Source organism: Schistocerca piceifrons, chromosome 2, assembly GCF_021461385.2.
Source record: "Schistocerca piceifrons isolate TAMUIC-IGC-003096 chromosome 2, iqSchPice1.1, whole genome shotgun sequence".
NCBI classification, from domain to species: Eukaryota; Metazoa; Arthropoda; class Insecta; order Orthoptera; family Acrididae; genus Schistocerca; species Schistocerca piceifrons.
Window position 1 is genome coordinate 35,712,693 of NC_060139.1, and position 24,742 is coordinate 35,737,434.

At 39.6% G+C, this 24,742-nt stretch overlaps 1 protein-coding gene across 1 annotated transcript in view; it reads right to left on the minus strand.

Moving 5' to 3' along the window:
• Positions 1 to 24,742, minus strand: part of LOC124774002 (lethal(2) giant larvae protein homolog 1) — a 354,779-nt gene that overhangs the window by 111,155 nt on the left and 218,882 nt on the right. The window contains 2 exon segments of the mRNA XM_047249448.1: positions 7,862 to 7,930; positions 11,445 to 11,592. Of these exon segments, the coding sequence (XP_047105404.1) occupies positions 7,862 to 7,930; positions 11,445 to 11,592 (217 nt within the window).

Genomic DNA, 24,742 nt, shown 5'->3' on the forward strand with positions numbered 1-24,742 from the left:
AATCATTTTCTGAACCCAAGATTACAATGGTAGCGTAAATGTAGAGATTTTATATCCATATGTATTGAGTAAGAGCATGTGGGCATGAGTATTAACCAATCAAGTACATACTTGGGCGTTAAGAATATCTGTAAAAATTTCTTGTGTGCTCAAGTAAGTGATAATGGCTGAGGTAGAGAGGATGTAAAATGCTGTGGCAACAGCAAGAAAAAGCTTTTCTGAAAGAGAGACGTTTGGTAATGTTGGACAGATATTTAAGTTTTATGAATTCTTTTCTGAAAATATTTGTCTGGAGTGTGATCCTTTATGAACAATGAACAGTCCACACACAACAGAAGAGTAGAAGTTTTTAAATTGTGGCATTACACTTTAATGTTGAAATGTTAGATGTGCAGCTCGAGCAACTAATATATTGGAGAGGCACTGTATTATACTGGGGAGAAAAGAGCTTTATTGCACATTATGACTAAAAGAAATGATAGGTTGATAGCAGAATGCATCCTGAAGCAACAAGGAATAATTAATTTGGTAATGGAGATAAGTATGGTAGGTAAGAATTGTGAAGTAGGATTGAAATTTTACTGCAGCAAGGGGAATTAAGTGGACGTAGGATGCAGTAGTTATGCAGAGATGAGTAAACTTGTACAAGATAGATTTGTGTGTAGAAGCACATCTAACAACTGTTGCGCCAAAAGCATGATTTTTTTTCTTTTAATTAGGGCCAAGTCAGAGAAAACACCATTAAAAGTTATCCTCTGATACCCAACGAAGATTCAGTTGCTGCTTGGATTTATCAATGATCTGTTTTTACATGAAGTTGACATTTCAATAACATCTACACCTATTCTCTGCAAACTAATGTGAAGCGCATAGCAGAAAGTATGTATCGTGGTACCAGTTATTATGGTTTCTTCCCGTTCCATTCACATATGGAATACAGATTGCTACTCACCATATACAGGGTGGTCCCGAATTCATGGTACAAACTTTAATGGTAGGTACAGGACATTGTAACAAGGATTTATTGTATAGGAATGTATAGTCGCAGGTGACGCGGTGAGGCGTAAACAGGGGAAAGAGAAATGGAGTGATCGGTTGGTGTCACTGCCGGTAGAGGGCAGTAGATGAACATGATGTATCGCAGTAGGGACAAGCGCCATTCACAATTGTGCTGCCGTAGACGATGGGTGACTTTACGTATGCAGAAAAAGCAGACATGCATTACATGTACGGCCGTGCAAATGGTAACGCCAGAGCTGCGTTACGAATGTATCGCGCGGAGTATCCTAATCGACGAATGCCGGATCATAGAATTTTTCAACGGTTACATCGTCAACTTTGTGAAACAGGTACGTTCGACGTCAACAGACATGACGCTGGTCGATTAAGAGCTGTACGCACTCCAAGACTGGAAGAACGCATCTTGAACATAGTGGCTGATAGACCCGAGTCAAGCACAAGAACTGTTGCGCGTGACGTACATGTGAGTCATCAGACTGTATGCAGAGTGTTAAATGAAAATCGCTTACACCCCTTCCATTTTCAAAAAGTACAAGCATTGAATCCGGCAGATTATCCTCTTCGCGTGAACTTCTGCCAGTGGTTGTTGCAGCAATGTGCGTTGCAGCCGGATTTCGTAGGTCATGTGCTATTTACAGATGAAGCGACATTTTCACGCGAGGGTGTCTTTAATGCGCACAATTCCCATGTGTGGGCAACAGATAATCCACATGCAACGCGTCCACATGCGTATCAACAACGTTTCGGTATTAATGTGTGGGCTGGTATTGTGAACGACTTTTTGATTGGGCCATACTTACTACCCACGCGACTCTGTGGCGAAAGCTATCTTATTTTTCTGCAAGAAGTGTTACCAGAACTGCTGCAAGATGTTCCGCTCGCCATTCGTAACCGCATGTGGTTTCAGCACGATGGAGCGCCAGCACACTTCAGCACTGCTGTACGGAATTACCTGAATGCCACGTTTGGTGCTAGATGGATTGGGCGTGGTGGACCAGTCCCTTGGCCACCCCGATCTCCTGATTTCTCTTGCCTCGATTACTTTTTATGGGGACATCTTAAGAGTCTTGTTTATGAGACTCCAGTTGACTCAGATGAGGATCTCGTTGCTCGCATATCTGTAGCTGCTGCAGGTGTGCGTGAAATACCAGGCATCTTTGAACGTGTACGCCAATCGCTGCACCGACGCTGTCAAGCATGTATCGCTCATGGTGGACGCAATTTTGAACACTTACTGTAAACATGACACTTGTCAACAACGATTTCAATAAAATCTTTCGTTTTCCTTTCGGCCGTTATTTCCCCTGTTTACGCCTCACCGCGTCACCTGGGACTATACATTCCTATACAATATATCCTTGTTACAATGTCCTGCACCTACCATTAAAGTTTGTACCATGAATTCGGGACCACCCTGTAGAGTAGCAATCTGTCCTTTCCATAATATTGTCATGATTCCATCATGGGCTTCCTATTGTTTGAATGCCTGGATGTAACACTTTGCAGGGATATGAAATGGTATGATCACATAAGCACAGTCATGGGTAAAGCAGGTGATAGACTTCTGTTAATTAGTAGAAAACTTTGAAAATGCAATCAGTCTACTCATGTAAACGAATGTGGTATATTGCTCAAGTGTGTGGGGATGCATACCAAATAAGACTATCAAGGGATATTTAATGTATACACAGAAGGGCATGGTCACAGGTTTGTTTAACCTGTGGGAGGGAGTGTTACAGAGATAGTGAAGAAACTGAACTGTCAAACTCGTGAAGATATATATATAAACTACCTGCAAAAAGCCTTCTTATAAAAAATTTCAAAGACTGGCTTTAAATGATGACTAACAATATACTACAACCCTCCTATGGATCATTCACATAAGGATTGTTAGAAGAAGATTATATTAATTACAGTAGGCACAGTGTTAAGTCCCTGCTATATGGTGAGTAACAATCTATCCTTTTCATAATACTGACACCCAGGTATTTGTAAAAGTTGGCCAATTCCAGCTGTGACTCACTGAAATTATAGTCATAGGATATTACATATTTTTCATTTTGTGACGGGTAAAATCTTGCATTTCTGAACATTTAAAGCTAGTTGCCAATCTCTGCAACACTTCGAAATCTTATCAAGATCTGACTGAATATTTATGCAGCTTCTGTCAGACAGTACTTCATTATAAATAACTCCATCATTTGTGAAAAGTCTTAGGTCACTATTAATATTGTTCACAAAGTCATTAATACAGAATAATAACAGTGAGGGTCCCAACACACTTTCATGGGACACACCTGGATTTACTTCTACGTCAGCTGATCAGTTTCCTCAATAACAACATGCTGCATCCTTCCTAACAAAAAGATTCTCAATCTGGTCACAAATTTTGCTTGATACCCCAGATGATTGTACTTCTGACAACAAGTGAAGATGTGGCACTGAGTCTAATTGCAGAAATCGAACATTACTGCACCTATATGTCTTGATTCAAAGCTTGTAAGTCATGTGGAAAAAGCATGAATTGGGTTTTACAGGACTGGTCGGAATCCATGTTGGTTGGCATGGATCAGATCACGCTGTCCGAGATACTACATTATGTTTGAGTTCAGAATATGTTCTAAGATTCAACAACAAACTGATGTTAAGTTTGTGGTTCACTTCTATTAACCCTGTTGTAAATGGGCGTGACCTGTGCTATCTTCTAGCTACTGGTCAGGTCACAGTTTTTTGGTTGAGGCACCCACAACAGATTACAGTCAGAAAAGGGGGACTAACTCAGTCAAAAATTAAATACAGAATCTGACAGTGATTTTATCAGGCCCTGTAGCTTTATTCGGTTTTAACGATGCAGCTGTTTCTCAGCATCACTGACACTAACACTTATTTCACTTGTCTTTTTAGTGCTATGAGGATTAAATTGAGGCAATGCGCTCCACAGTTTTCCTTTGTAAAGGAACATTTGAAAACAGAACCATTTTTATCTTTTGCTTTGCTACCCTCAATTTCAGTTTCTGTCTCACTCGTGTGAGATTGTACACTATAATTCTTTTATCTTGGCGGCTCGCGCATGCCCGCCCAGACGCGGGAGATTGCTGCGTTGCCAGTTGCACACGACGCACGCGCCAATAGAAGCAGCGCCATAGTACAGCACAGTTCGCAAGCTTAGTTTAGGGGGGAGTGCACAGTTCAAGTAAAGCCACCACGGCCGCATTAACCCTTTCACTGCTACAAAGACGTACTCCCTTGCATTCCGCACTGTGCACGATTTTGTCACTGCACTGCTCGCCTTTGTAGACACATCGTGTTCCGACTGCTTTGACACACTTAACAATCGATTCCACAAAAACTATTTGGCCCAAAAATTATATTTTTACACATCTTCTTGACTGATATCTTCCCCCCATAAATGACTTAATTTTGTTTCGATGTTCAACGCAGTTATTATGCAGCATTAAATATAGTAAACCATTGCACGAAATTTTGAAGAGTTTGCAGAGGTAAAAGTCTATAGAGTATACTTTCCGTATGGTCGATTTTAGTTGCCACAATGTTGAGAATGAAATGTGGACAAGATACCTAAATTTCATATAAAATTTACTGTATAACAATATCTCATTTAATTTAAGTACGACATAGGTGTCGAATGTAATGTGTTTTGTGACGTCAGATGCGCAGAACGAACCTAAACTCGGCCGCCAACATAAATGATGCGCACTTTAACTTTTAGCGCTACTAGCAGCCTTTACATACAACCAGAATTTTTTTGGGGTTTTGTGAAAGATCAATTAACAATACTGTCATTGAAGGCTTCAAGCATAGCTGCCTTGGCAGCCAAACTTATCTCATTCAGCTTATCTCTATCTATAGCTTTGTTTTACATCTATTATGCGGTAGTCTCTGGTTCTCTAGAAGTTTCTTTATAGTGAGGGTCCCTCACCTTATGAAATGTTCTACTGGGTACATATCTGTCAATTGCACAGTCAAATGTTCTTTTAACCTTGTGTCATAGTTCCCCTACATGACCCTGCCCTGTGCTGAAAGTTTCAAGTTCCTCACTGAGATATGACATTGCAGCTTTTTTATCTAGTTTACTGAACACACACAGCTTTCTACTAGTTCATGGTCACTGATACAAACGTGATGTGGGCATCCTCAAAGAGATCAGGTCTATTTTTTGCATCTAGTCAGTAAGATAAAACTGTTGAACAAGTTACATGCACTCACAGGAATGATGCCTTGAAGAATGAACAACATAACTACTTCTAAATCCTAGTAATTGCATTATGACAGAATATTACATAACTACATGGATCAGAGCTATGTTAAAATCATGGTGACCTCACCTATATTATATTTCCCAGACTGCCAAGTAAGCTGTCAACACCTGACTGGCTCAGGATTTTATTAACTATGATGAGACTTTTGCCTCTTGTGTGCACTACAACAGACACTTCTGCCTGTGACTGAAGAACATGATTAGCAACTATCCAGCAAAAGATCAGAACATCATATAATGGGCCTACGATTAAAATAGTGAAATAGCTTTGAAAAGAGCAAATGGATTAATATATAACGAAGGAGTCTCTGCCTTCAGGCTTTTATCACAAACGGAAGTGGTCTCACGAAATGCACGCAACTTATTCATAGAATTTCAAGCTGTTTGTAGATGAAGCAAATGTGTATCTAAAGAGACATTTTGTCAACGAGGTTGTTAACCTTATTAACATTTACAGAGAACCAGGAGTTTATATAGTGCAAATATAATGTGTACAAAAATGAAAGGAAAAAATCTAACCACAGCAGAGACCATCACAATAAATGGCACACAGTGACTTTGTTGAGGCATTATGAAGCGGAATATGAATGACAGTATATTTCACTTCTTTCCATTCAGTCCTTACAGTTATGGCTCATTAATAATGTTGTTATAGTTGAAATTTAGATGGAAAGGCTGGAACTGTTTCCAAGTTCTTGTACACTTGTTGAAACTGATTCCATCAACTATTTACTGCCGCTTTCACTTGATGTTAAAATTTTTCTTCTTCTTCTCTTCTCTGAAATGCATTCCAATTAAACAGGGTTACCATATATCCTCCTTTTCTCTGGACACGTCCTCTTTTTGAGGCAAGAAAATGTGTCCGGGGAGATTTCACAAAAATCAGCAAAATATCCTCTTTTTTGGGCTCTGAGAAAAAAATGAGTTCTGAACTACAGAAATCAGTCACCACTCTAATTAATTGTAAATAAATGAAACTAACACTTTTTACAAACAATTTTTCTTAGATTTCATAAGTTTATTTTCGTGTCATCGGTGACATATTTACGATGTTGTTTGTTCACTCTTGATGTCAGTTTTCGGAAATAATATACTGAACTTGGAGAAAGAATCAAATTCTGTAGCCAAATCTATTTCTGTTTTAGAATCTGCTTTAGGAACTCTTGAGGAAAGATACGAACATAATTATCTGTCCTTAAAAATAAAGGCAATACATGCTCATAAAATGGAAGGTCATTCACAGGAGTGTGACAGCGTTCGCAAAGAGATGACAATTGGGTATAGTTCTACTATTTAATACCAAAAGAAGCGGATGGCTCAATTTTACCAGTTTGGACCATTCAAACGGATGCAGCTCTCATAATAACCATTTGGGAAGATGCTGAAAACTGTATCACACATCTCAACAAACGAACAAATAAATGTCAATGTTAATGATATCAGTTTTATAATTTGATAAAATTTTTGAAAGACTATCAACAGAAACATACTCAACCAGCAGCAGAAGTGTGGTGTGCATATTTCAGTCAGTCATCTAGTATTGTTTGTCATTATGAACTGCAGAAAATTTCAGATTTCTTTTTTCTTTATCAAGTCATAATGCTAATATGAAACATGTTTGTTCCTTTGTAAACACACAGTGGACCAAAGCCAGGAAAAGACTGAAGAAAAGGGAACATAAAAGGTGTTGTGTATGTCCAGTACAATTTCACACACTTTAATTGCTTGAGCTTACAAATATTTGTTGGGAAACAAAAAGCTGTTAAGAGGGTTTCTCCATCTCCAAATATTCGACGCATAAAAGTGGAAGAGACAGTGACAAGATACTCGAGTGTAGTGATGACGAATAAACTGACAAGTATGGCATATACAGTCTTAAAATAACCAAAAAAATCCACTATTTTAATATAGAATAGCTTTACACAATTTATTTTTAAGTTGTAAACTCCATGATTTCCTCGATAAATTATGTTCTCTCTTTTTATATGTATGGTTCTCTTTTTTTAATGATTAACACATTGTAGCTCTACAATGAAAGCTATTTATTTAAACTGTTGTGACAGTTTCATATTGCACAAACCTTTCTGTCAGGTGCAAGGATATACAATTGACAATCAGAGAATGAAAAGTGTGTTGTGATGGACTAGGAATGAATTAGAATTGCTACACATGTAAAAAAATCAGCATTTCACTAAACTGGATATTACTGCTCAAACAGGACATAAAACCACACATAAGTCTTAAACTAAATACAAGCACTGTACGTACACAATAACAGCATTGTAAAACTACAATAATACACACAGAATGAACAAAAAAGGTGCTACAAAATTGTAATTTAAAGCAAGGTAAATTCTTGCTAAAAGTGCAGCATTCTACAGGTTTCTCACTGTACAATTTTAGTGATATGCACTGTTAAAGAAAAACAGCCAAACAAAACTTAAATTTACTAAACAACATTATGCAGGTTAGAATACCAGCACAGCTACTGTACCCAGAAGACTGTGGGGAAAATATGCAACTACAGAAACATTCTCAAAAACACAAAAACTGAAATTTTACCCTGTGTGTTCGTGTATGGCTGCAGTTACTTCTGGGGAAAGCTCTTGACCCTCTGCTACATCCTGAAGACTAATGTATGAAAAACAGTAAATAACAGATAGCTAATTTAATACCATTACTATTGCATGAAGTGTATCATACAATTATTGTGGAAAGTAAAGTGATGAGATGTCAAGAGAATTTATACAGATGTCTGTAATACATTTAGATGCAAGGAAGGTAATGCTTCAGATTGTCAAGAAGAATAAGATGAAGAAGGGAACAGTTTGTGTGGAGTGCAGGAAAAGTAGCTTATACTGCAATACAAAATATTTATTTGTGGTAACTTAATATTCGATATAAACTGAACACTGCACAGACAGACAGACAGACAGAGAGAGAGAGAGAGAGAGAGAGAGAGGGGGGGGGAGAATGGTACTGAGGGGACACTTACACTTATCTGAAGCAGAAATAAGTGTAGAACCTTCAAGGCCCAAGAGTGAATTCAGAATGCCTTGTTGCAATGAGAGAGAATCTGTGACTACATAAGGGAGGATACAATAGATATTACAGCTATTTTGTGACAGTGACTATTTTTGTAAGTATAACAACTCACCAATTAGCAGAGGTTTTGGGGTGGCGAAAAGCAAAGACGAAAGAACATCAAAAGCTTTCAGACAAATCCTCTTCCAGATCTCTCTCTCTCTCTCTCTCTCTCTCTCTCTCTCTCTCTCTCTCTCTCTCTCACACACACACACACACACACACACACACACACACACACACACCTGTGCAGCTATATCATTCCATCCAACTATTTTGTGCTGGCACTGCAGCTTGACTGGGGTGAGGGGTTGTGTCCAGTGGAAAAGGGGAAAAGGAGGTGCAGAGTGGGAGGGAGGATAACAGACAGAGAGAAGGAAGCAGATGCATGGGATATGAATGTGACAACCATAAGATGTGTGCAGTGCACATTGAGGTGGAGATAGAAAATAGGAAGAGGGTGACTGTGGAGAAGAGGGTGTTAATGCAGGATGAGTAATACTACAGTCATATTGCCAACATGGAGATGGGCTTGGGCTTGGGGTTGGGGCAGGGGCTAGCAAAGTGCATTCAAGGGTTGCTGGATTGAAGGGTATGTTGCAAAGACAATTCTCATTGACATAATTCAAAGAGGCTAGTGTTGTGGTGGTGGTGGTGGTGGTGGTGAGAATATAAATGGCATGGATAATAAAGTAGCCACTTAAGTCGAGAGTATTTTGCTAAGCCATGCGTTCACCACTGGGTTGTCAAATTTCTTCTTTGCCTCACAATATGGTGGTGGTCACTGATTCAGGTAGACAGACAGGTTGGTGGTCACACATGCAAAAAATGATGTGCAGATGTTACAGCAGAGCTGGTACTGATATGGGGGCTTTCGCAGGTGGCACTTCCACTTCATCGTGCGCTGCCCACAACGCACTTCACCTGTGGCCACAATAATCTAATCAATGCCACAGTTCCATCTTGCGCACCTGTGGTCTCTCCAAACACAGCCCACAGCCACCCGCCCTGAAGCCTCCTACTAGTCCCTTCCTCTCACTAACTCCACCCAGTGGAAAACCCCATCCCTGTCAAGGTGCAGCACCAGCACAATGCATATTTATAATGCCACTTGTCTTCCTTCCATCTTGGACCTTATGCGTGTGTCCACTGTTCTTACAAAGTTCTGTGTTTTATTATTTGCCTTTCAATGACTCAGTGCCTCCACCATTTGGCAAGTTGTTACCTTTAATTCTTAAATATTTGCATTCCACTAGGATGTATTCATTGTTCTTTTCTTCTCCCCCCCCCCCCCCTCCCCCTCTCTCTCTCTCTCTCTCTCTCTCTCTCTCTCTCTCTCTCTCTCTCTCACACACACACACACACACACACACACACACACACACACACACACACACACACACACACCTGGAGAACTCCATCAAATGACAACAGTGTATTTGAACTGGCATTCGAAGCAGGGTACATACTAAGTTTTTCTCTGCTCTGCTCACCAACAAGACAACCTAAAGGGCTAAAACAAATGTTACAGAACAGTGTTGTTGTCACAATACAAAAACCAGATCTTTTGGTAATAACAGCTGAAACAGGAAGTAAATTATGGTTTCTACTGGGGCATACAAAAGCATAACATCTATAGTGTGCAACTAGTGCATACTCAAAAAATGGATCAGATCGAAGGTAATGTTTCAGTCTTAATAAGGAATACCAATTTCTTTCTTTAGAAGGTTCTTGAGGAACTGCCACCTGTGAAATCTTTGAATGGAGAAAGCAGCCTATTTACCTCATTTTATCAAATCTCCTCTAATAACAGTGTGTTTCAATTTAATTGCTAAACGTACAGTTCTGCATCTGTGGTCTGCCTGTAAAGTGAATTACTTTTAATAATTGTGGAAATGTTAGAGAATTTGATAGCAACAAAACATATAAGTAGTAGGCGCTGGAACAGTGATTGATGTGGGGAAGAGAGACAGTACACCCCCCCCCCCCCCCCCCAACTACAAGAATACAAGAATGTATCCTTGTAGAAAGCCAGATAGGGTTTTTATGAACAATTTGTCTCTATTTTGCTCTATCTTTATATACTTCTTGTCTTCATATTGTTCCCCAGTTTTCTCCTTTAGTCTTCAGATTCCTTAATCTGATCCATCCACCTTGTTCTGAATCATCCTATAGGTCTTTTCTCCTGCAGATTTCCATCCAAGTATTGTTCTGGCAACACACTTTATGAAAAAACTGGATCAATTTTTTACTTGTTTTGTACTTCTAGTCTGGCAGTTCCATTCCTTGCTATTGTATTTCCCAGGTAATTTAAGCACCCACACATTCAATTTTCTGTCCATTTAGCATCAGGTTGCTCTGAGCAGATGTCCTGCACATAATCATTGCAATAGTTTTGCTCTTGCTTACTATCAGCTGATACTTTTTAAACTTAGAGTTCCATTCATACAAGATTCCCTGGACCTCTAGTTCTGTTTCTCCCCAAATAGCTACATTGTCAGCAAAGACTAAAGCACTGAGATAACAATTTCGTATCGCCTTTAAAATCACACCCATAAGTGCAATAAAAAATTATGGGGAAAGTGCACTACCCTGTTGCACTCCTCTGACCTGATTCGGCTCGATCATCCATTACCTGCTTGTAACAACTTTTGCAGCCATCATATATCATTTGGATCTTTCTTATTAGCAAGTTTGGAAGGATTAGTTTTTTAACACTCCCACATCTTACACCTTGGCACGATGTTGTAAGTTTTTTACAAATACAGAAACACAATTGAGAGATCTTTAACCTTTTGTCAATACTTTTCATTAACTGTGTTAACTAAAAATGTGAAATGTGTTGTTCCCCTGCTGATTCTGAACCGTGTTGTTCCTCTTCAAACTGGTTTTCTAACAACAATAATAAACTTTTTCAATATCTTAAGACAGTGTTATAATAGGGTGATTGCTCTATAATTAGAAAACTTTATCCTACTTCCCTTCTTGAACTGTGACAACAACAAGTGACATTATGTACTATGATTTATCATTTCTGTGTTCTTGAAAAAATTGTACATACCCATCTTTCTTTGGCACCGGTGATGCAACTCCTCTTTTATCAGTGCGTCTCGTCGATCGTCCCTTCCTGAGGCGTCTGAAGGATTCACGTAATGACTTTTTGAAAGATTTTCGTCTTGAGATTGGAGCATCTCCGGCACCAGACAGATCTGAGTAAATAAAAAATTCAAAAATAGAATCATTTCTAATCATATGACCTTCATTTTAGAGTGACACTGATAATCTGTACAGCAACTTCAAAACACTTCTATCAATTATGAAAATGATTCTGTAGGGAGAAACATTTTATTACTAAATACTTTTAAAATGGCTTGTTATGCAGCTTTCTTATAACAATGCTTTTGTCATCTGATAAACTTAACACTTCTTGGCATATTGTTCAGAACAGCGTGGAAAGCTGGTGTTTACGTGAAGCCAACAACAAAGTTATTGTCAAGAATGCTTCCAAAGTGTGTAGCATGAAATAAAATTTTCGAGAACAAATATTTTTGTGCCGATGACTGACTTTTAACCTTAGTTATACTGGAACCTATCAATATGCTGATGTATTACAGCTTTTAATACCAAGGAAGGAGAGGACAGAGCACTTACTAAGATGTGACCATCACCTTAAGTGCTCAATACAAGGACTGGTTGGCTGCAGCCCGATTTGCTGCAGTTCACCGGTTTTCACGTCTTGCTGGTTTATTCTGAATTTCTGTGTTTAAGTTCCAGCAATGTATTTTGTGATTTGATTACTGTAATTCACCAATACTGAAAATAATATATTAGAGACTGTTAGATCCAGTATAATAAAAGAACTGAAATGAGAAGAAACCTTGTCTTCTGAGGGCAATGCTCTTACTAACTGAACTATCCAATTACTACTTCTGATCCAGCTTCACAACTTCAGTTTCATTCTGCCAAGAGGTCTTTGATGCTTTCCAAACTTGGCCGAACTTCAGATAAATGTGTGGTATGCCAGCTAGGTTTGCAGGAAATATTTCATGAAGTTTGCAACATAGGAGAAAAGTACGGTCAGAACTGAAGCTGTGAAGGTGGGTTGCATATTGTGCTTTGGTAATCCTAGCTTTAGAGAGTGGGCAATGAAAGCAAAGATCAGGTTGAGGCTCAGTCTGAAACATAATTTCAATCAGTCAGGAAATTTTACAACACTGCACGTTCCCCAACACTGCAAAAACATTCACTGCAGAAACAGTGTTTGAATAAGTCATCTCAGTTTCCATTGTGTCTTCAAGAAGTAAAGATTGGTGGCTACCAAAGGGCTATTAACCAGTCAACTGCTGTGGACATCCCATTGTACCTCACCACAGGTGCTGTGGAAGTGCACCACTCTGCACTTCTCACAGTTCTGTAAAGGGTTTACTTATGCTATGTGATCAGTCCCTGAGTGTTATAGAAGTGTTTTGAAATGGTGATTCTCTCCCAGGGCCCTGCCTGTTGCGAACATCTTAACACTCACAGCCATATTTCTGGCCCTTCTATCCAGTAGCTCATCACAGTTTGGTTAGCTTAGTTGGAATATTTGATGGTTAAATTTTTTGTTGATGCTCATGAACTGTCTCTCTTGTTGGTGCCTCCAGGTGTTATTTGTATTTGAATATGTTCCTCCTGTTATCCTGTTTTATACTGAGAACATTACAAATCTGAAAAGAAAATGATACAAACGTATTTGCACAGAGTAAAAAATCCTAGTAGAAATCACACATGAGATTGACTTTTTGGTTTTAAAAATTATGATGATCCTTTTATACAATTTTTAAGTAACAGGCCTGCAGCATGTAGTTTAACACGTAAACTACAACAGGTGTAGCTGCAACTTCTTCAGACTCCAAAGAATGTGAGAGAGATGATAAAATTTTTGGGGAAGAAGAAATATTTAGCGGCATTTTTTATTGTTGTCAAGGGTGGGAAGCAATTTTCAGCAACTTAGGAATGTTTCATTATATGACTTCTGTAAACAAGCAGATGGAAAGAAGATAAGGTTTAACATGCTACCGACAATGAGGTCATTAGAGACAGAGCACAAGCTCGTAACATTTCAGAGACGGGGAAGGAACTTACCCTGCACTTTCAAAGCACCCATCCCGGCACTGGCTAGTAGCAATTTAGGGAAATTGTGGAAAATCTAAATCTCAACAGATAAAAAGTTTCCAGTTTATTTGCCATGTAAAATTCAGATACAATTCCAAGCTTTCAATGACTGCCTTCATCGTCATCATCAGGAGCTAAGGAGGGCTGTCATGCAGCTCGGGATTTTATCTGAATTTGATGTACATCAAGACCTTTTTATCCAAGGACTCCGTTATGAAAGACTTCACAGCCATAAATCTAAATGGCCGAATGCAGATTTGAACCTTTGTCCTCCCGAATGCTATGCAAGTGGATAATGGCCAGTTTTCTTCATATTCCCAATACAAGACTTGATATTCATGGCAAATTAAACCACTCAATCTTATTCATACAGCCAGCCAATCAACAAAGTGAATAATATGGGCTCCAACCAATTTTATTGTTTCATTGGTATTTAACTCCTGATGGCTTGTGCAAATACTTGAGGCCATTAGTATAGATATGTACTCTGAAACACTTCTGTTTTCTGTGAAAATATGTTCCGCACTCTGCCTGAAGTTACAGCTGAGATTCCTTCAATTCAGTGACTGGAGGAGAAAATTTATTTTAAATAAAGATCATCATCACTGAAGTTCATAGTGTATCCCACATTGAATTTTAGCTGCATTAGAAGATTTTAAATGAGGAAGGCCCACTGTAACTTGCGACCAAGCCCCTTCCCAACTTGGGACACAATACTGGTTTCAAAGGACAGCATCCGACTATATCTTGGTGTATGAGGTTCACGATATACAGGCAAATCACCTCTCAAAAACTGGACTAGTTTTGTATGACAACACTGTTTGGATGTCTTGCTACCTGTTCCTTTATAGTTGCTGCCTTCTGTTGTCAATTTCTAGAACTACCTTGAAAGAACCAGAACTGAAAGTAAAATCTGCTGTTGCCACTGACTGAGCCATTGTGTGCTCATATTATCAGAGGTCTAGTGTGTGCGCGTTAGGTTTTGCTATTTGCTGTAATTCTGCTGCAAATATGGCATATTTTTTAAGTGAGCAAGAAATTTTGGAACCTGAAGAGGCCAAGTGTTAACAGCCTGAAGAAAACTCCTATTCAGGTAAGATTCAGTCTGTTACAATTTTCTGTCTCAAACATTGTTACTACAGATATGAGGTCTGTTCAAAAAATTCTGAAACATTTGTAATTTCCTGCCCGTGGCATGCTGGAACAAAATGCTGTTGGCATCCCCTGCACATGTCTATGTTTAATGTGTAACTGACGGAAGTTTCATCGTTGTACATCTTTAGTTATTGTTCAGTGCAGTGTTGAGTACAACAGTGTGTCGCACAGTTTGCGAATTTCAAGACGGCAGAGAGAGGAGCAACACGTCTGCGTTAAATTTGGCATGAAACTCAAGAAAACCTTTGCAGAGACATACCAAATAATGCAGAAAGCCTATGGTGATGAGTGCTTAAGCTGCACTCTGTGTTACGAATGGTTCCCATGGTTTAAAAATGGCCGTATGGAAGATGATCCTCGTTCAGGACATGTACTGATGACGCTCTTGTCACAAATGTCAACGAAATTGTGCGGGCTAATCAAGGACTTAATGACAGAGATTACAGAAGAATGTAACATTTTAATTGGATCATGTCATGGAATCCAAACACAGCACCTAGAAATGTATCATGTTGCCACCAAGCCCAGCCCATGGCTCATGAGTCAAGACCAGAAAGACCATCTCACAATCTGTGAAGAGCTTTCAGATCGTGCAAATGAGAACGATATGTTCCTTAAGATAATCATAACTGGTGATGAGATTTGGATCTACAGTTACGATGTTGTGACCACAAGGTTCAATCTTCACAGTGAGTCAGGAAAGGTTCTCCCTGATCAAAAAAAGCTTGTCAGGTCAGGACAAATGTCAAAGCCATGCTGATAGTTGTTTTTGACTTTGCAGGATTAGTTCATAATGAATTCATGACACGGGCAGACTGTTAATAGAAGGTACTATTGAGATATGTTACGACGCCTGTCAGAAAATGTGAGAAGGAAATGCCCTGAAATGTGATGGGAAAATTCGTGGCTCTTTCATCATGATAATGCACCCGCACATTCATCCCTGTTGGTGCATGACTACTGCACAAAAAATGAAATCACGGTGCTTCTTCAGCCTCCATTCTCTCCCGTCCTGGCCACTGCGGACTTTTTTTTATTTCGTAAGTTGTAAGCCTTGTTGAAAGGACAAAGATTTGCAATGATAGACAAGAGACAAGAAAATTCACAGATGGTGCTTGATGCGATCCAGCAAAAGGTGTACGAAGGCTGATTCAGGAAGTGGAAAAGGAGTTGGGAACGTGTATCAGTTAAGGAGGAGAGTATTTCAAAGGAGACCATGCACAATAAATGAAAGTAAGCACAGAAAAATTTTTCGGAATCTTTTGAACATACCTTATAAAGCTGCAGTAATTACTACTTAGTTTTGATTGTATTGGTCTCCATCTCACCATTTTTAGAGACAAATCTCACGAAGAAGCTGTTTGCAAGACCTTTTTCAAAGAAGACGAGTCAATCTATTAGCAAAACAAGAAGGCAAGAAACAAGCTGGTACTGCCCTGACCATAACCTCTCTCTTTACACTACAGATGCTTCCATGCAAAAGCCAATTATGTGTGCAATTGCTCAAGAACTCACCTTTTACTTTTTTCTGTCATCATTACCATAAAATTTGTAATTATAGCAATCCTACTTAGTCTTATTCCATATACAGATGAAAAAAATTAAGCTTCAGAAGGCTACAATTGTTTCTTTTTGTAACTGCAATTACAATATTAAATGTAAAATGTCACACTCAATAAACAAAATAATAACCCATCTCGCAAAGAATAATGGAACTGTCAATACATAAGTTCCAAGGAATTAACTGCCGACAAGCATCATGTGCACTTTACTTGCGTGATGGTGACTCCCACGTAGCCTCCCTGTAGCCTCCCTGAAGTGGAGTAGAGCTCGAGGGACATATGGGAATTTTCAGGTATTCATTGACCCACCCTGGAATACCATACCAGAATCAGTTTCTTCTCCCTCTGGCACACCTCACTTGCTAGAAGTGGTGGGGTGTCATTTTCTGTCATCACCTATTCTTGTCCTGGAGGCAGTATCAATGCCATCTCTTTTTGTTGTTCACACTCTATGTTGTCATCTGGCAACAACATGTGTGCTGGTTTCACTCTGTCTAGTGAGATAGTTTACTGCTTCCTGTTCCTTTCTATCTGTTTTGTATGTTCACCTGTTAATAATACTTTATTCGGACCAGAATACGGCGATTGGAACAGCAATCATACATCATCTCTCTCTAATCATGCACAAGAGCAAGAATCTAGTGTTTTGTGCATGAACAGTTTGCCTATGCCATGCAATAACCTTGTTTTGTGCAGGGCTTGGCAATAAGGTGGTTTCTTCCGGTCGTGCAGTAAAAAACTCCACTGGCAGTTGCAGTGCTTCCCCATAAACTAACTCTGCCATGGAAGCTTCCAACTCCATATTACAAGTGGGCCCGAGGCCCAACAACACCATTGACAATGCTGAAGTCCAGTTTCCATCCTGGCATATCAGAACAGCTTTTAAAGTTATATGCCACCTCTCGATCATGGTTTTACTTGTCAGGTGGCAGGCAGCTGAGTGGTGATGTGTGAATCCTTACAGTTTGACTAGTTCCAAAATAATGCTGATTCAAACTGGCGGTCTTGGCCTGAAGTCACATTCAAAAGACATCTGAACTGTGCAATCCATGTAGAAAACAATGCTCATGCCACTATTTCTGGAAATACATCTGCAAGTGGCACCGCTTCTGCCCATCGCATATATTGGTCCACAGCCATCAGTAAATAATGGTATTCCTCCGAAGGCATCTGTGGTCCCATGATGTGTTAGTAGACGTGCGCAAATTGTTCCGTAGTGGTTTGTGAACATGCTAACCAACCTTACATCCCTGGCACATCAAGCCCATCTTTTGGCACCTGATCCAATCCCTCTTAGCACTTTGTCACACAAAGCACTAAGTTTCATGCTGGCTTTTGCTCTTTGGTGGTCTAGTCCACGAACACAATGAATGATATCTTCCATGATACCTCAGGAACAAAAGGTCTAGGTTTGCCTCTTGATAGGTTGCACCAAATGCTGACCTTTGCCCATGCCAGACATATTTGCGAAAAGCTAGACTTATCGTGATGTGGGCTGGGTATATCTCCAGTGGAAGGGAATTTATAAAATGGGAATGTTGCCAGGAATATTTGTTTGGCCCGGGAAGATCCCCGGGAATTGGCCCAGGAAGATCCCCAAGAATTGGGAATTCATGAAAATTTTTAGAATTTGAATGTTTCAACACTTATTAACAGTTAAAGAAACTTAAAACTAGGTTAACCAAGTAAATTCATACATTTTAATCCAAGATTTATCATTCCACGTGTTAATTTCCTTGCAAGTTCTATGCAAAACATAATTTACCGTAAGTCTGGTGGAAAAAGTAATTTAAAATACTCGCTAGGCCTACTATTTTTAGGCAAGTTGAAACCCCTCATTTCTCTGAATGAAACCTAAACTTATAAAATATTTCTCTGGAGGTGTAATTCTCAACTGGCCGTTATCTGTAGTATTTTTTAAATTTTCCAAATAAATGATTACATGTGTTTCACTTTCAGAATTGAAAGACTTCTCATTCCATGTGATGAATTAAGATTTATAAATTTCTTTTCTGAAATATCGCAATCACTTTCACTTTTAGGATTGTTAAGCCACATTTTACCATGTTCTATGTGAATAAAATCACTTGTATTTTCAAGTAAATCATAAATCTTGGCCAGGTTATTCACATAATTTTTCCCCAAAATGTCATTTTCAAGAATAATGTTCACAAAATTTGCACGAGTTTATTTATACCATTAGATACCTCTAATGCCGATGGAAGACTTAATGAATTGAATAAACGAAAGTCCCTGTGTATTTCAGTAACGTTAGTTACTATATGGCATATCAATATTATAAACTCGGTTTTTCTAAAAGTTGATTATTTTGATGTTGGCAGTTCTAGGAAACGCGAGAGTCATAAATGTCGATGCTTGGCAGTTCTATGGCTAATTCTTTGATATTTAAAACACTGAAAACCAAAAAACGTGTTCATTTCTAACAAGGATTTTAAGTCCAGATCCATATAAAATTTAATGATATAATTACTGCTTTTACCTATTAACAGTTTTTTGAGCTATCTTGCTAATTAATCATGAACTACCAGGAATTTATGAATTTTGGGAATATTGCTGGAAATATTCCATCAGAATATTTCTTAGATTTTAAATTACTGGGAATTTTACAACACTATAGACATATTTGCCAAAGCTGCAGTTCGGTAGTGTTGTCCCGCTGGAACAGCCATAGTAGTTGGTCTGTGGCCTGTGTTGCTGCCAATAATTCATAATCGGTGGTCTGGGAAACCATTCCTACTCTGGACCAAAAATAAGCCATGGCTTTTGCAGCCCCTTTTGTATGACCTAAATCTGTTGCCAATTGGCTAATAAATTTGAAATGTAAGAATTGTCATGTGGAACTGTTGTCCCTCAACTTACTGCATGAAAACTTTATAGGTTTGTGTTTGGTATAATTTGTGAAAGCCCTGGCTTCTATGTAGGGATGAAAATATTTCACAGCTTCATAAATATCCAGGATCTCTTTGTCATACGTACGCACTCCACTTCATCTGTGCTGCTGTAAGTGTGTGTGTGTGTGTGTGTGTGTGTGTGTGTGTGTGTGTGAGAGAGAGAGAGAGAGAGAGAGAGGAGAGAGAGAGAGAGAGAGAGAGAGAGAGAGAGAGAGAGAGGGGGGGGGGGGGGGGGGGGGGGAGTCCAAAGGTTACTAATGCCTATTCGTGTATTGTTGGAATGCTGCCCCTAATGAGTGTTGGTTAGTGTCAACCACTACAGACAATGATGTGTGAGGTACTGGGTGTGTTAACAGAACTGCCCTTTGTAAATCTGTCTTCACCTGGCTGAACACTTTCTGCATTTCTGTGCTCCACCATGGGGGCCTTCGGTTGCTCACAATGTTCCCAGCTAGTGCTGCTGTCAACAGTGCTTGGGACTCACCTGCTCTTGGCAGGTGTTGCTGGTAGAAATGTACTGCCTCTAAAATTCTAAGCTGCCAATAAGTTGGTCACAGTATTTCTTCAGTTATAGCTATTTTGTCTCTAAGGGGGCGTTTTCCATCTGCTGACATTGCACGCCTCAGAAATTTTACTTGCCGCTGTCACAGTGTGCATTTCACCTCACCGGTCACTGTGCCAAACTTGTTAATTCACTCATAAACAGTCCTGCGATGCTCTTCGTGCAGCTCCTTTGACTTTGAGAACACCGAGATGTCACCCAGGTGAACAAAACAACACTGCAACCCTCTTAGCACCTCGTCTTATAAACCACTGCCACGTCTACCATGCATTCTCGATGCAAAATGGTATCCGGATGTACTCAAATAACCCGAACGGTATTACGATAACTGTCTTCAGTATGTCTCTTTCCACCACTAGTATCTAGTGGTATGCCTCTTTGCAGTTGATGACACTAATTATTGTTGCTCCTGCCAGCTCATTGACAAAATCCTTGATGTTGGGTACTGGATAATGATCTGGGAGTGTACAGGTATTTAGCAGCCGGTAGTCACCCCGAGGCCTCCTCGTACCATCTTTCTTTTTCATTAAGTGTAACAGCGACACCCGCGGGCTGTCAAATTGACAAAGCATGCCTGCTTTAAGTAACCCCTCAAACTCAGTCTCGGCCACTACAAAACAATTCGGGGCTTCTCCAACATAGTTGCAATACTGGTTGACCGGCCGTAGTACGAATGTGGTGCACTGTGTCGTTCAACACAGAGCTTGGATCTCACCTCTTCTTTGTTGTGTTGTGCAACACACACAGCAAAATTGTCACTGTGCTGCCATTTTCGTCCCGTGTGACCCCTCTGTGCACGCGGTCCACGGTGAAACTGCTTTATCCTAGTGTATCCGTGACTACTTCACGGTATTTCTTAATCTGGGTCTCGGTAATATATTTACTTCAATCTTCATGTGTCACAAGAAATCCACACCTAATATGGCGCCTGTGCCACTGCCACCACAAATTGCATCCGCAAACCCCAAATCCACCTCCAAATTAAGAAGTATTTATTGGTGACTTACAGATGTGTTCACAGGGATGTGGCTGGGGCCTGTCAAACTCTGTAACGGAGTAGGTAAGCTGGTCAAATTACTCTCAATACTGTGTCCCTCGGTGGACTCACATCCTCACTGAAGGAGCTCTCGTCGTTACATCGTGGCCTGCTGCATCTACCGCTAGCCGCTGCTGCCATTCGGGTACCGACAAGGTGCTGTACATTTTGTTGTTCTGTCACTGAACTGCCGGCGATACCAACACAGCCACTCTCGTTGGCTAACTTCGGTAACATCACTGTTCCTCGACTTTCGCCCAGACGAGTCCCTCCTCCGCCCAGATTAGTTCGTCCTGCTCTCTAACAACTAGGAGACTTGCCTTTGCAATGTAGTAACTTGCTCTGTAAGCTCTAGCAGTTGTTTCATCAAATCTACCTGCTGGCCTTTGCATATTGATGCTGTCTGTTGTTGCACACAGCCATCTGCTACTATCATTACCCATACTGCTCATTTACTGTCTAGCATGGCGTAAACTTTAGTCAGCCTTTGTTATTAACACTTGGACATACTGTTCTTCACAAGTCATCACTGCTGCCTTGACCGTTCCAGCCAACTGTGCAAACGGTTGTGCCTCAATGCCGTATCTTGTCAAGCTCATTTCATTTCACCGACAATACCCAGCTGCTGCATATGTTTATTTAGTGGTTTACACATTATGCTGACTAATACATTTTTTAAACAAGTAAACTGCTGAACTATTGGGGGCCCGAGTGTAATATCCATACCAACTGGAGTTGCTCTGGTATCTAATGCGTTCACTGCCACGTCTAACTTTGTGCGTTCATCCACTACCTTGTTTCGCTCAAATACTATCTCCAGCATTGTGAGCCATAGCTCTGGTTTGTCAGGCAGGATTTGTGGCATGCACTGTTTCATTTGCAACTTGCCTGTCGTTGCACACCTGCTGTCAACTGTTGTATAAGTGTTCACTAGTGAAGTATCTTGCTCCTCCACTGCCAACTGCAGTTCCTTAATTTGGGTCTCGATACCATCACAAAGGTCTGTTAAATGTTTTTCACACATTTCTGTGTCATCTCTTGACCCAATGATATCATTTGACTCTGCATACCTGTTTGTATGTTTGCATTTCTTATGGGATCACCACTTTATAGCAATCCTGCTCAGACTTATTTCATATACAGATGAAATATGAAACTTCATAAGGCTAAAATTACTTTTTTTTTTGCTAATCACAATTACAAGATTAAAGGTAAAATGTTAAACTCAGTAAACAAAACAATAATCCCACTCTCAAAGAATATTGGAACTGTCACTTCAGAACCAACTACTGTTCTCCACAAGATATGTTCTCAAAAATTTCCAAGGAATAAACAGCCGACAGGCACTGTGTGCTCTTTACTCGTGTGACAGCAACTCGCACAAATCAAACGCAGAACTAAAATAAATATGAAAAATAAACACCACAGCTTTGTCTTTTTTTTTGTGTATCATCATTTAAGATATATTCAACACAAATGTACTGGTATCATTTTAAAATAACAACATAAACGGCTGGTTTTCAGGGCCTGAAATTTTTCTAACTGGAATTTTTCTAACTGATTGGACCTCACATAAGAAAACAACTTTTCAGATAGTTTGCAGAAACGGATACAAAGTATTAAAAGGAGAAACTTAACAGAGGAGAAATTGAGTTTATGCCAGTTGATACATTCTCTGATACTCAACCTGTGTAACACAAGATAATTGTAGAAGCTGACAACTCATAACACCAAAGACATATTTCAAAAGTAAAAGTCTTAAAGGAAGATTTATGTACCAAAGAGAAAACTGCAATGGGTTGATTAAAACTAATATGGGGCAGCTGGCCTCCATGACTCGCTTCTAGGCTCAAGTAGGATTGAGAAATGGCACAGAAAGTTTGTTTTCCACATTATGAAACTGTTTTTTATCTTTCACACTCTCCACTAGATAGTGACGAGGCGAGTTATCTATCTGCATAATACACACAGAGAACAGCAATTGTATTGAGATTTAAAACAATTTTAATACATTGTTTATGTTTCGGTTCCAGTTGTGCAAATCTACATAGATCTTCTGATGATGATCCTGGGAGATCAAAACTAGTCATATGTGCAAGAGGGACTGAAAAATAAATGATATATTAATGCTGCTTTAATATTCACCTCTGTTCAGAGAACTTGCAGAAACTTATGCAACAGAACACAGGAAAGCTGATGGAGGGAGATGCTCATATAACGAGACGCATTTTCCAAATTTTTTTGTACGGAAGCACTCCATGAAATGTGTGCTAACTTGGTGAACAGTTGGCTCTAAACAGAAAGTATGACAGAGATATGAATGAAGAAAATGTGACCTATGAGAATATACTGTACTCCGCTTCATGACTCACTGCATACAGCAAAATAAGTAATCATCAACTGAATGAGAGATGTGGACAAAGTAGATATGGATTACTGCCTTCATCAGTATCAGTGTACCTTTTTTTTTCTTTTTTAAAAAACACACACACACACACACACACACACACACACACACACACACACACACACACACACACACACACGGGGAATAAATGTAATGCATGTAAACAGTATTCAAAAACATACTACTTTTGATGGCGAATATTTTAAAGACTGAATTTTGTATTTCGGCCTTCTCTGTCATATTCCGTTCTGATACTAGTGATGACACTGAGTGACTTGATCGATTGGGCTGTTTTATTTTAAGTGGGCAGGTGTGGGCAAGAGCTGACTCATGGGCAGTGGGGCAGACAGATCATATCTTAGACAAATACGGTATATGCCTCAGCCAAGTGCCCACTTCCAGAAGAGTGCAAATGGCTTCCACACAAGACATAACAAGATAAAAATGTGATTGAATAGGGCCACCTGATTGGTAGCCTACTCCATCTGCACCTGCACACAGGAAAGCTGACAGGCAGTTTGAACTGTAACCGGCTGGAATAGATTTTAATCCACTGACTGACTTCCAAAACTTGTTAGGATTTTTTTGTCAGACGGGTTGGCAAAAATTTTACTTTTGAATCCATTAAACATTTCTTAGATTGGCTTTCTTCATTAATTTTTTTCCCCCCCAGTTTCTGTTTGTCAGACTGAATTCCGTTAAATCTGTGTTGCACTACTCTTTGGTTTTGGAGCAAATTCTAGCATAGTGGCCGGACCACAATGTGTGTGTCCCTCTCCTTTCTAGCATTGGTCAGCATATACTGGTCTAAGGTGAGTTGCACAATGGTTCTGAATTTTATCTATTTCCGTTCCATCTCTGTATTCAGAGCTAAACAGTTGGTGTTGACTAATCAGATATTTCTCCTACCTTTCTTAACATTCCTTTTAACACCTGATGCTATAACAGCCTCAAGATCAGTAATGCACTCCTCTACAATAACTGATTTCAAAAAGTTCAGGTATATTACTTATTAGGTTGTCTAAGATATTGCCCTCATATCTTTGCTCAATGTAATTTTCAGATACGACATTCCAGACAAACATAACTCAAATCCTTGTCTCTGGCACCAGTTTCAATCACATGACTGTCCCATTCAATAGCTGCCAAATTTAAATTTCCTCCTGCTCCAACAGCATGATAGAAAACTACTGATACTCTCAATTTTCTTGAAGCACTCTGCCAATGCAGCTCCTGAGCAGGTGCTCTGTAGCTCCTGAGCAGGTGCTCTGTAAAAGCATCCAATTCCCACATTTGATCCACAATTGATTCTTACCCTCATCCATTTTATTTCACTTTTGGATTCCACTGTAATCTCAGCACATACTACAGAGTCATGCATCACTCACAACAAAATGAGCTATGGCAATATGGCTGGACCCAGTGTGTCCAATAGTCTCTGGCAGAATATCTTTAACATCTCTGGCAAACATACTGAGTGTATCCCTGGCTTTCTTTCCCAAAGTAGGCCACTAAACCCTACATAAGAGCCATCCCTTGCTGGCTCAAATACGCTGTGAACACTGGTGAGA